Below are 13152 nucleotides of genomic sequence, written 5' to 3'. Positions count from 1 at the left end.
TTCACCGTGGTGGTGGCTCAGGGTTGTTATCTGGTGAGGTGAATGATAGTTGTGGTGTTAATATCTATGTAAATAATAATATTCAAGGGTTGAATAATTCTATAATGATTGGAAGTCGGTTGCATATGGGTGATCCTGGAGTGTGGTTGACATTGAAAGATTCAAAGTTGAAGAGATGGTTTTCCAAGAAAACTGATACGATGTGTTTATCTATAGGATTTTACGTGCTATTTGTTCTTGTGATTGTTTTGGCCTTCGTTGTGATGTTCATGTAAGTTAAATTGTTTATTATTATTATTATTATTTTGTTTATGTATGCGGATTGTTATACATTTTTTTACCAATTTGTACAATCATGTTTCAATTTATGGTGGTATGTTAGAACATCCAAAAAAAAAAAAAAAAAACAAATCTTTGTGATTTGATTTAGATTACAACAAAATCTTACAGAAACCAAACTTGTGTATGCTTGAGTCAGCTAATAGCCTAATACGCTTGTCTAAAGCTAATCCATGTGCGAAGAAACTATATAAAAAATCAAGAAATAAATCAACATTTATTATATGAAAAATCCAAAATCAAGATTTCTTGTTGGGTTCGTTTGATTTGGTGTCTCTAAGGATCTGTAGCCTTTTCACAGAGCTAAGAAACATACTGAAAAGAAATTACGAAAAACAGAGTGAATGTCAATCGTCAAAGAAAAATATTAAAACAAATTTTGTTCGTTTGTGCTGGAATCTGAGATTAAGAAAGCAGAAAGCTTACTGCCATGGAACGTCTCCAACAAGCATACAGTCGCCATCTTTGTCTTCATAAGTGAGCAGAAACTCTGATGTTCCATTGAATAATCTTGAGGATCCTACTGCAAAATAATAGAAGCTTCAAAAGATCAAATTTTGATAAAATATGAATGTGAATGTGGGTTATGATGAATAAAGCATAAACTCAACTTACAACTTCCATGGAACATGTCCTCCAAGGTCTGAGCTACTGTTTCATAGGAGATGTGAGCATTGAGATCAAGTTTTCTCCCGATTAGGATTCCATCAATGTTCACCTTTACAGATAGATAACCATTGATTATGTTGTTGTTTACTGGTCTTGAACTAAACTCGTTGTGTTCCGGCTTAATTCGGTTAGCCAATGTTGGATTCTGATGAGCTTTTCCTATCGGAGGCCATCCAACCACGCTTCAAGAACCCAAATCCCCATAAATCGATATGCTTTTTGCTAAAAGAAATAAACAATAGATTTAATTACCTGGTAGCATTGGGAGATGAAACAGAGTCAACAACAGCTCTCTTGGTACCAACAATGGAGGAATTAGAGATATTCACAGAGGAAGACGAAGAAGACGAACAAGAAGATAAACATTTATCACTCAAGATTCTAGAACCTTCTTCCTTCGTCTTCAATCCACCACCACTGATACTCAAGCCTAGCCCCAATTCAAGACCATCATTATCATCTTGGTGCGATGAACAAGATTCTAGAACCTTATTATTGTTGTTGTTCTCTTCGTCATTTGACATGGCCACGATTGATCCACCAGACGCCACTCCTTCTCTGCCACCACAACTGTCGGCACCAGGAATTCGACACAGTAAGCCAAGACTACAGTCCATTTGTCAAGAGCGTGGAAAATGAAGGAAGCTATTTGAAGGTGAAAAGGAGAAAGAAAACAGGTCCAAAGAAAGAAAGTTGAGGAAGATGTAGGTGTACTGGTGTAGGCGTGGGACCCGTGTGTCGGCTTCGTGCGCCTTAATTCATGATCGGTTTATAGGAGCAAGTCCCCATCACGCACAAACACACACTTCTTTGTTTCCATTTGAACCAGACACTCTGCCCCCGCCATGAAAGAAAGCCTTCCGGAAATTCCCTTTTTCATCAAAAGTACAACTATTCATGCAATGTATACATGAGTACATTTGCATGTGCATGTACATTATAATACAATATTGTACTGCTAGTCATTTCATTTAGGAAAGGCTCCTAAAATATTATTTGTTCTTGAACTCTACCGAGTTAAATGAAATAAAAATAATAAAAGTATTAGTTAAAAAGGGAGGACAAATCAATAAAAATAATCTAGACGTACTTTCACAAATGGTTTATATGGTTTTAGAAAGTGACACTTTCCGAACATCTTTCCAAAGTGTTAGATCAATGGTGTTTATGGTTAAAAACCAAGAATCATCAGTATTTTTGCTAACTTGGTTAAAAATAAGGGTTAAATATTTATTAAATGACCAATTTACTCATGTCATTTAATTTACATTTTATTGTATTTTACATTTAGCATTTTATTATATTGAAACTTTCAATCGTTACCCTTACACACCTTTCTCCGTCTCTATCCACCATATTTTCATCTTTACCTTCTACTTCTCTTGCATCCTCTTCTGTCTGTCCATCCCCATCGTCTTTATTTAAATACAAAGCAATTTCCACATCTATAATTGGGTAGAATTGTCAAAGTGCAAATCTTAATAAGAAAAAAAAGTACAACAGTAGAATTTTCTAACTAGAATGTCGTAATAAGAAAAAAGAAATAAAAGAATAATAATATAACGAAAAATACCTTTAGTCTCATTTTCTTCTCCGATAAAAGGAACATCAAAAGGCTTTGCAGAAGAATCATTGTCAAGTAGCTCCGAAATACTGAAACTTCCATTCTCTTTCTCTTTCTGTTTAGATCTGTATGTGAGATGGAGCTATCAAAATTATTATTATTATTGTTAATTACCACCGAAAAACTTCCGAACACTTTGTTCTCAGGCAGGAATGATCCGGATCCGGTAAGATGTTCACACATAACGGGCACACTCACCATGGCGGTGGTCTTAAAAGAAAAATTGGTTGGTTCAAGCTTCTCATCACGACCATCCTTCCTCTCCAATGATTCTTGATGTTGAACATCACAATCGGGCTCCAAATCCATCGCGTGCGAATCAAAATAATGGTCAAAGTGGGGGTAAAGGTGGTGGTCGGAACCACCGTAGTAGCAGAAGATGAGGACAGTCCGACAGAGGTCGTGGTCGGTCTCATGGTGCAACAGGTCCAACATCGTCTCAGTTTCAGTTCAGCGGGTTGGAAGGTTTCGTGCCTTGGTAGTCGTGGCTATGGATGTCAAAAACCCCCATGGTACCCCCATACCGTACGAGACTAAATTAAAAAAATGGGACCAGGAGCGGGGGTAGGGGTAGAATTAAACCCTGTTTATTTTCGGGACCGGGGTCGGGAGTCAGTATTTCCGTCCCGTACTCCCGCGGGGGTCCCAGTTGTACATTTATATAAAATACATATACAAAATAGATTTTCTAATTTTAGGTTTAGGTTAGGTTTCACTTTTCCGTTTCCAATTAATGGATATTGAAGATGTAGTGAATCGATTATATATTTTTGGATATGTAAATATTTTATAGTTGTAATATTGGAATTGTCGTATATATTTTTGGACATGTAAATATTTTAGGTTTAGGTTAGGTTTCACTTTTCCGTTTCCAATTAATGGATATTGAAGATGTAGTGAATCGATTATATATTTTTGGACATGTAAATATTTTATCGTTGTAATATTGGAATTGTCGTATTTTATACTTGTAAGATTGTTGGAATTGTCGTTTTGTAATGTTGGATTTTTAATTTTTTTTAGTTTATAATAGATTAGGTTTTAAGCTTTTAAAATTATTAAAAATAGTATTTTTAGCCTAAAACAAAGCAATTTTTTAGAAAAAGAAATCAAATTTTAAGCCTATAAACCGGGGGAACCGGGGCGGGACCGGGGGCGATGGAGGTAACCGAGGGCTATGTAAACGGGGGATCCGGGGGCGGGGGCAACAACTGATTTCGGGGGCGGAGGCGGGGACAACCATTTCCGCTCCCATTTGGTCCCGTTGACATCTTTAGTCGTGGCAGCCTCCTCAACAAGGTCTTCTTCCGATACCTCCAACTTCAACAAATACTGCCCCCTTGTGGGATCCTTCTATTGGCCTAAAAAATCAGCAACAACAAAAAGAGTGGCCCACTTCAACAACCCCATTTCCTCATATATGGGCTTCTACGACAACAACCCAATAACATGATTTTTTTAGCGTTGAACCTCCGCCCTATCAGCCCAATACATGACATGTTACTCAACATTTTAATTACTCGGATCAGCCCACTACTCTCCTTAAGGCATTTAGCACCATGAGACTTCAGGACCTGTGAACTGCAGACTGATATATGGACACCAGGGCTACCACTCACCTCCACGCTGACTCAAGTATACTCAATTCTTATAGCAATAAGTGCATTAGTTATAATTTATCTGTTTTAGTCGGAAATGGATCTCGTGTTCCGGTCACTAAAATTGGTCACTCTTCTATTTCCTATAATCCTTTTCATTCCCTAAATCCTAAAAATGTCCTTATTACCCCTCAGATTATTAAAAACATCATATATGTCTATCAATTTCCTCGTGATAAGAAATGCTCTATCGAATTTGGTTTGTCTGTGAAGGACTTCCTAACCAAACAAATCCTTCTTCGATGTGATAGCACAAGTGATCTATATTCGGTTACAAGTCGTACTCCTCAAGCTTTTGTCTTTAGTAGCTCTTCCTTGTGGCACCAAAGACTTAGTCATCCCGGTTAACCTGTTTTTCAACATTTAATTTCTCATATTTCTATTTCATGTAATAAAATGGACTCTCCCTTATTGTGTAATGCATGCCAACTTGGCAAACATGTGTGTTTATCTTTTGAGTTATCTAAAACTGATGTTTTGTTTCCATTTCAAGTTATTCATTCTAATGTATGGACTTCTCTTGTTCAAAGTCACAGTGGAATAATTTATTATGTTATTATCCTAGATCAATTTACTCATTTTGTGTAGGTATATCCTCTTAGAAATAAATCTGAAGTGTTCTCTAATTTCTCCATTTTCATGCTTACCTTGAAAACATATTTCTCACCAAAATTCAAACTTTCCAATATGACAATGGCAAAGAATATGAAACTCCAACTTCTATCAACTTTGTGCCACTCATGGACTCCATATGTGTTTCTCTTGTCACTATAACTCTCAACAAAACGGGAAATCCGAACGCATGCTTCGCATGCTTAACAACATTATACGTACTCTCCTGTTTCAAGCCTATCTTCCGCCTACTTTTTAGGTGGAAGCTCTTCACATGGCCACTCACCACTTGAATATTCTTCCATCCACTACTCTAAAACACGACACCTCTTACCATAAATTGTTCCTCAAACATCCCTCCTATACTCATCTTTGTGTCTTTGGTTGTTTGTGTTATCCTCAACTAAACAAATCCAACAAACTTCAACATCACTCCATTCCTTGTGTTTTTCTTGGATATCCTTCAAATCACAAAGGTTTCTGATGTCTTAATCTTCACACTAAACAAATCATCATCTCCCGTCACGTCGCTTTTGAAGAAACTGTCTTCTTGTTTAGGTCCATGACTCAAACAATTCTCCCAATTATGATTTTCTTGATATTGTAGACTCAATAAACTATTTTAATTATCCAAACACTACTTCTCACCCCACTGACTTTACTCACACCCACCTTCTCATACTCTTGTCAATCAAAATACCACCTCCGACCATTCCTCTGTGACTTCTGCCAACTCATCCTCCCAGGATACATTTCCTAACAACCTCTCTCTTCCTTCTGGCAAACCTATGCCTCTATCGGTTCCATCTCGCTTACACCCCATGGTTACTCGTGCTCACCATGGTACTCATAAGCCCATCCAAAAACTTAATCTCCATACTGACACCATCACCTCATCTTTATAGCCTCTCCCACGTAATTACTTTGAAGCTTTCCGTGATCCAAACTGGCTAAATGCAATGAAAGATGAATATGATGCACTTATTTCTAACGAGACTTGGGTACTTGTACCTCGGCCTCATAATGGTAATGTGGTTAATTGTATATGGTTGTTCAAGAAGAAATTTAATACATGTCGGTCTTTAGCTCGATACAAGGCTCGATTAGTTGCTAATGGGCATAGTCAACGGCCAGGTGTTGACTATGACGAGACTTTTAGTTTGGTTGTTAAACCGGCCACTATTCAGACGGTACTTAGTCTCGCAATTTCTTATCATTGGCCAGTTCATCAGTTGGATATGAAGAATGCCTTTCTTCATGGTCATCTTAAGGAGACAGTGTACATGAATGATGAACCAACCATCGGGTTTCTGTAATTCATCCACACCAAATCATGTATGCCTTATCCAGAGATCTTTATACAGGCTCAAGTAGGCACCTAATGTCCGATATCATAGATTTGCTCAGTTTATCACCCGTTTCAGTTTCACAAATAGAAAATCATATTATTCCTTATTTTTCTATAGACACGGTGACCATATTGCATATCTACTTTTATATATTGATGATATAGTTTTGACTGCTTCATCTACAGGTCTTCTTCAACAGGTTATTACAACCTTACGGTCTGAGTTTTCCATGATAGATATGGGTACGCTAAACTACTTTGTTGGTATTGCTGTTTATCGGGTTTGACAGGGCATATTTTTATCTTAGCAAAAAATGCAAATGATATTTTGGAACGTGCGAACATAGCTAACTGCAAATCTGCTTGCACTCGTGCTAACACCTTTGCCAAATTTGACGGCTTAGGTCCTCCGGTCTCCGAACCAACCCTCTATCGCAGCCTCACTGGTGCACTTTAGTACTTGACTTTTACTCGTCCGGACATCTCCTATTCTATTCAACAGGTCTGTTTATACATGCATGGCCCTTGGGAACCCCATTTTTCTACGCCTAAGCGAATTCTCAGATTATACGGGGTACTTTAGATCATGGCCTACAACTCTATGCTTCTCCATCTCGTGGGTTACTTGCTTACTCGAATGCTGACTGGGCTGGGTGTCCCTCTACTCGGCGCTCTACCTCTGGCTACTGTGTTTTTCTTGGTCCGAATATCCTTCATGGTCTTCAAAGAGACAAGGCACGATTTCTCGGTCTAGTATAGAAGCTGAGTATCGTGGTGTTGTGAATGTCGTTGTTGAGACGCGTTGGCTGCGCAACTTGTTACATGAGCTGCTTTATCCTCCCTTGTCTACTACTTTGGTTTGTTGCAACAATGTCAGTGCAATTTATTTTCTTCAAATGTTCAACCATCAACGCACGAAGCATATTGAGATTGATATTCATTTTGTTCGAGACAAAATCGCTATGGGTCAGATTCGTGTTCTTCATGTACCCTCATCATATCAATATGCTGACATCTTCACCAAAGAGCTTCCATCGTCTTTATTTCTCGATTTCATGAATGTTCCCGTTCCTCTTGCGGAGGGCTGTTAGCGTATATATTAATATATGTGTATAATATTCATAGATAGCCCATTTATATGTATTGCTTATTAGTCAACCCATGTTTTGTACTTAGCCCAATACTGTTGTACATGTATTTATTTGGAATAATGGACTACAGCTGATTATGGGAGAATACCATTTGTAATAGAATTGATTAACTTTGAGTTAGCAAAAGAAAAATAAGAACATAGATATTGAAACTAAAAGTACATAAACAAAACGAATGAAAATTATGATTTCAAACTTAATATGTCAATAAGAGTAAACAATCCGATCACTAGCAAATGAAATGACAATCTAGAACAATAGATAATAATAAGTTTAATCTTAAATATAAAAGTACTATTTTTTGTCTGTCAAATCTTTTTACTATTGATTAAAACATATAAAAAGGATCTTTAATTTGTAAAAACCTAAAAGAACTTGACGCTGTTTAGCTTTTCGTAGTATAGATTTAATCTTTGGAGCAGGAAAAAAACCCCCCAATAAAATTAGGACAAAAATATTATCTTGCATTGAAGAATTGTTCTTGTATGTTCTTCTAGCCTACAAGTAAAATAAAAAGTCAATAGATTGTTTGCAATTTGCATTGGATTCAAAGAAGTACTTGGCTCCAGTTTGGGCCCATGGGATATCTTTGTTGTTCCTTCAATAAATTCGTAAGGAAATTAATCGATGGTGTTTTTTTCATTTTCCTAGTCTTTTTCAGCTAACTAAATGTAACATAAAGAAATCAACTTAATGTAAGAATTTAGACCTTTATTTTTAATCGTTTTTCAAAATGATTTGTCATTGTGCCTTTATGAAAATTGCAGCTTCTGTATTGGTATTAAAAAATCTCCTAGTCCTAAAACATTCAACAAACTTTAAGGCAAAGTGTACATTTCGGTTACTTGTAAATAATATCTAGATTAACATAAAGTTCCAGAATGAAAGAACACACCCCATTTCTTTAAAAATGTCATCATGCTATCCAACCAAGCCTCCATCCACCTTCCAAGGGGGGTTAAAACAGGTGAAACATAGTCAAAAATCCCCGTTGACACATACGAAATACTTCAAAAAAAAAAGTATTCCTAAAAGAATCACAAATCCATCTTTCATTCATCTCAAAAGAATGGAGGAAGAGGAAGCCAGAGGTGATGAAGGTTGAATAAGGAGACATAGGATTCCAAACTTCACTCAAAAGCATCACAAGTTTTCATTCATCTCAAACCCACAGTCACTAACAATATTCACAAACTTCACTCAAAAGAATCACAAATCCATATTTCAGGAAAGAAATAGCAAGCAACTTTCACTCTTTAATCACGTCACAACTGCCTATAATACAAATTACAACCCCTATTCTATAAGTGTGAAAACAGTGTATAACAAGGATATTTTCGTAAATTCACAAACCTAGCATTTTTCGTCACCAAACCAGCTGCTTTTTTCTTTGGGCCCCGTAGGCCCATCTTCACCATACAATTCATTTGGTAACTTATTGAATATATTTTGTGCTGAACACCGAAGCGTTTCAGGCAACCGATTCAAGATTCTAGTAACCTCAGCCCGCGAATCATGTACGGTTGTCGGGCCCCACTTTCTCATAAACTGTAACCAACACGGTTCGTTAACAACCCCCTCTCCAAGATACTCCGCTGCCACAATCTCATAATCTTTACTCGAATCCAACGCGTGATTACTCCTCGCAGCGGAATTCCTGATTCCAATCCGGAGATTCGCAGACCCTTGAAGAAACTCCCCTGGATGAGGGTAATTCGCGTGTCCGTTTCTTGACGAATAAACAATCGGTTTATTACCTTCTATAAACTCCAATCCGGAAGCATCCACCCACACACCCCCACTATGCTGCGAGAAATACACATTCCATAGTTCTCCCGTGAAGTTGCTTACGCGAAGGGAAACATGTTCCCAATCCCCTACATGCTGTCCAACTCTTGTAAGAGGGTAATTCATGATTCCGATCTTTATACACCCCGGCCCGTTGAACGGGCAAAAAATCCACATCACAATATCCGTGAAACTCCCACCTAAAGCCGGCTTTACATGAACGTAAACCTTCGCGCTTTTTAAATCCCCTTTTTTGATTTTCTTTGCGGTTTCATCTTTAGGCAAATCTATCCAATATTCACCATCGTTTCTCTCACCTTTAGGTAGACTTGAGCCCGATGGGTCGATCCGTTCGCCTTTCGACCCGCCTTTTTTATGCAACAAAGCTCCTTTTTCAAAGAACCAAGATACAGAAGATGGAAGGTAAATCTCATCAGGGTGGAAGTAAATAGTTGGGCCATAATGGTTAATAAGAGCATGAATCTGGTCAAGATTTGGCATTGAGTTTATGTTATCGTTTAGATTCTTTAAGCATCGAATATTTAAGTCCTCTCCATGACTCCAAATACAACTACAGAAAAAGGTACCCACTGGAACACTTTTTTCATGCATTCCTCGATGACATGGTCTTGTTTTCCAGACTGTAAATAGTGAATCTGCTATTTTGGAGTGTTTGTTGAGGAGTATACAGTGAGGTTCGCATGTAGTTGTAAGATCCTCACGAACACATTGGATTTCATTCAAATTGGGCTTTGCGGGCTTATTTGTGACAATGAAACCCAAAGCTTTGTAACCTTCGGGAGCTATAGGTAACCAGAAGTAACCATGGCCATGGCTATGGCCATGGACATTATTGTCTTCTGTCCAGTCATCTGGACACCAAACTAACGTGTAATCTGTAGGCTCGACAAGGGCGGGAGAATTAGTCCTTTTTACTTCACGAGCCACGAGTAGAAACCCTCGTAAAGGTTTTTCATCAGATTGACTATAGTGACCTAGGCAAAAGTATCCATCTGGTATTTCAACAGGCTTAAAGAAGTTGACGCCTTTTCTTCTATTCTTTATGTCGCTTCCCCATATGAACTCGAATTTGGTGATTTCACGAACTTCTAATTCTCCTAGATTGATAGATCCAGTAGCAAATCCATGACCTGGGAGAACAAATGTAAGATCATGAATTCATGCTTGAACACTACTGTAATGACCCAGAGTTATGGGAAGGCTAAGCAATTTGAAGGAAGAAGAACATGATTTGTAAAACTCTAGCGGAAGTAATCACGATATGTTAAAGGGGGAGAGTACCGAATTCACTATAACCTGCACATCTGGTTCATGATCACACTTAAATCTCAGCATATATGCACAATGACACACATGTGTACACTATATGAATCACCTAATTCATGAATTAATCAAATTACAAAACCCTGAAACTCGATATGCAATAGGATTAAGTTAAAAAAGATTTGGAACGAGAATTGCGAAATACCTGGAGGCCATTCGGGAATCGGAGAAGGGAGAGAGAAAGAATCGATATCGGGAACCACCACATCGGTGACCCTGTTCCAATAAAAGCATCCACAGCCCGACATCTCTCTTTTTCTCTCCCCCAGCAAACAATTTAGATGATATGACGATTTGATTTGAGAAAGTTTTGAAACATTAATTTAGGTTAAGATCATCTGTGTTGTTCTTTGGATATTTTATGCATACTCTAGATAAAGAACATCTGTCTTGCTGTTAAAGATTGAAAAGGATATCGGTTGATTGATGATGTCGACGGTGATAACGGGGAATCTTACCGACATGCAACGGAGTTGCAACAGATTCAATTCGTAATTCTGCCCTTTAAATCCATTCCTTGACGATTTAAGTTATACAACTTTTTATTAGGGTTTATTATTACAAAATTTAATTAGGGAAATTAAGTAATCCAACTATAACCAGTATCATACTTGTCGGTTGACATTTATATAACTAATATATTGATTTATCTTATTTTTATTTTTATAATATATTATTTTCGTTTTTTTTTTTTTTTTTTTTTTTTTTTTTTTACGTTAGTTACGATTAGAATGGTATTTTGTGAACAAAAAAGTTCCGATTCATATTTTGATGTTATTTTTTCAAAAAATTGCTGATTTGTGAAATATATTTTTTTTGTGTGTGTCTAATTATACATTTAATATTTATTTATAAATCTCTATTTGTTTTTAAAATTTTTTATTTTATTTTCTTATTTAACCATTGTATTTTAAAAGTACAATAGTTTAATAAGAAAAGAAAACATAATTTTTTTTAAAATATAAAATTAAAAATGAAAGTATGATGTTATATTTGAGAGCACAATGTTTAAATAAGAAAATAACATAATTATTTTAAAATAAGAATTAAAAATTAAAGTATGATGCTATATTTGAAGGTACAATGTTTAAATAAGAAAAATAACATAATTGTTATTGAATGTACTTTCTAACATATTTACTAAAAATATTTAGATAAGTAACAAAATGCCTTTCTTACTCAAAAATACATACATTGTCTATAAAGATCATCAAATGACTTTTTCTTGCATCGGGTTGAAGTAAAGAAATAAAACAAAAAAATCATTATTAATAATTAACCCTATGATCTGTATGTTTGTTTAAGAATTTGATGTTCTCTTTATAATTTAAATAAAAAAACGTCATTGTATGTTAATTTCTTTATGAATTTTATTTTCTTATTATGGAAATTTTCTTTCCTATGGACGAGTTGGACGATTTAAAAACAAACATTATACCCTTGACAAGCTTTCTTTTGTGGGGAATCGATTTCAATTCAAGTATTATTAAATGTTAAACAATATTAACTGTAATTCATAAAAACAAACCCCGTTAAATCCAAAGGAAATATTTTCCACCTATTTTCATCTTCTAAAATTAAACCCCCAAAAGTAAAAATCGGCAAGACATTGGAAACATTGTTTAAAGTTAAAATTCCTCTTTTATTTATACGTATGAATACTTGATCATGTTTTAGTTCGTGTACTTCTCCATTGCGTTAATTTATAAAACCCCCAAAGATTAAAAAAAAAAAAACTATACTTAAGAAATATGACCTCTTTCCATTTATAAATTATAAAACACAAAAGTGATGAAAAATTCAAATAAACAAAGAATACTACAATAACCCAATCTCACATATACTTTGTAAATTCAACTAAGGGCAACATTGGAATTTAATGCAAGACACCTAAAGTTCTCCACTACTCCATCTTTCATCAATCATTTTCCAAAGAAAATATGAACTTACCATAATAAGTTGATGAACTAATGTTGATTCTTTACATTAAAATGTCTAGAGGTCCGTGTTTCTTTGCCTTAATTCATTCATCTCCTTTTCTATTTCAAGATTCGGAAATGGATATGCTGCTTTTGAGATGGAAACCATTGTTCTCCCTGGTGGAAGCTCTCCTTTCTATTCCAACCAAGGGTTAGTACCCACAAAAAAATCCCTAAAATGCCCTTAAATGTTAATTTCAAAATGAAGCATGTAGAGATGGATAAAATAAACAGAAATCGACTAAAACACAATTAAATGAAATCAAGTTCAGAATGGAAACTTATATAAATTAATATATATATATATATATATATATATATATATATATATATATATATATATATATATATATATATATATATATATATATATATATATATATATATAAAATATATTAGAAAATCAACTTCATGTACCCCTTAATGCTGTCAAGAAGGATCAACGTGCGGAAAAGAGGATCAAAGTGTTGAAAAAATATTTTAGTTTTAATTGTCAAAAAAGGATTATATTTATGTCATAAAAGGATTAAAATGATGGAAAAAAAATTAAAAAGTAGGATCTAATACCTTGTGTTAATTTGAAATTAGTTTAAAGAATTTTTTTAACTATCAAGAATAGCTAATATTTCTCTACTGATAA

General features: G+C 35.4%; 2 protein-coding genes across 4 annotated transcripts; both read right to left on the bottom strand.

The window, feature by feature from the left end:
• Positions 1-364: 364 nt before the first annotated feature.
• Positions 365-1652, bottom strand: LOC145011874 (auxin-responsive protein IAA12-like). Its single transcript, XM_078970622.1, has 4 exons — positions 1261-1652; positions 955-1190; positions 766-862; positions 365-654 (listed from the first exon to the last, which is right to left on the bottom strand). The coding sequence occupies exons 1-4, from the start codon at positions 1623-1625 to the stop codon at positions 579-581; spliced, it is 774 nt and encodes a 257-aa protein (XP_078826748.1). The 5' UTR covers positions 1626-1652; the 3' UTR covers positions 365-578.
• Positions 1653-8530: 6878 nt separating this feature from the next.
• LOC145011236 (hypothetical protein At1g04090-like) lies at positions 8531-11063 on the bottom strand. Of its 3 annotated transcripts, none has more exons than XM_078969902.1 (3): positions 10679-11040; positions 10492-10514; positions 8531-10340 (listed from the first exon to the last, which is right to left on the bottom strand). In XM_078969902.1, exons 1-3 carry the CDS (start codon positions 10765-10767, stop codon positions 8755-8757), a joined length of 1698 nt encoding a protein of 565 aa, XP_078826028.1. In that variant the 5' UTR covers positions 10768-11040; the 3' UTR covers positions 8531-8754. The 3 variants fall into 3 exon arrangements, 2 of the variants coding, with proteins under 2 accessions (XP_078826028.1, XP_078826029.1); XR_013664065.1 differs by having other exon boundaries at positions 10322-10340; positions 10492-10585; positions 10679-11063; XM_078969903.1 differs by lacking the exon at positions 10492-10514 and having other exon boundaries at positions 10679-11039.
• Positions 11064-13152: the final 2089 nt, after the last annotated feature.

This window comes from Lactuca saligna, chromosome 8, assembly GCF_052625555.1.
Source record: "Lactuca saligna cultivar CGN05327 chromosome 8, ASM5262555v1, whole genome shotgun sequence".
In the NCBI taxonomy this organism is placed as follows: Eukaryota; Viridiplantae; Streptophyta; class Magnoliopsida; order Asterales; family Asteraceae; genus Lactuca; species Lactuca saligna.
Note: the sequence above shows the minus strand (reverse complement) of the source record. Positions and strands in the feature narration are given on the sequence as shown.

What these genes read in the sequence shown, in the direction of transcription:
- LOC145011236 (XM_078969902.1), bottom strand. Translation starts at nt 10,767, where the DNA reads ATGCTTTTATTGGAACAGGGTCACCGATGTGGTGGTTCCCGATATCGA. An exon ending in GATTCCCGAATGGCCTCCAG is followed by an intron (nt 10,515 to 10,678) that starts GTATTTCGCAAT and finishes ATCATGAACCAG; the next exon opens with ATGTGCAGGTTATAGTGAAT. An exon ending in TGCAGGTTATAGTGAATTCG is followed by an intron (nt 10,341 to 10,491) that starts GTACTCTCCCCC and finishes TTGTTCTCCCAG; the next exon opens with GTCATGGATTTGCTACTGGA.
- LOC145011874 (XM_078970622.1), bottom strand. Translation starts at nt 1,625, where the DNA reads ATGGACTGTAGTCTTGGCTTACTGTGTCGAATTCCTGGTGCCGACAGT. An exon ending in GGACATGTTCCATGGAAGTT is followed by an intron (nt 863 to 954) that starts GTAAGTTGAGTT and finishes ATTATTTTGCAG; the next exon opens with TAGGATCCTCAAGATTATTC. An exon ending in GTTGGAGACGTTCCATGGCA is followed by an intron (nt 655 to 765) that starts GTAAGCTTTCTG and finishes ATTTCTTTTCAG; the next exon opens with TATGTTTCTTAGCTCTGTGA.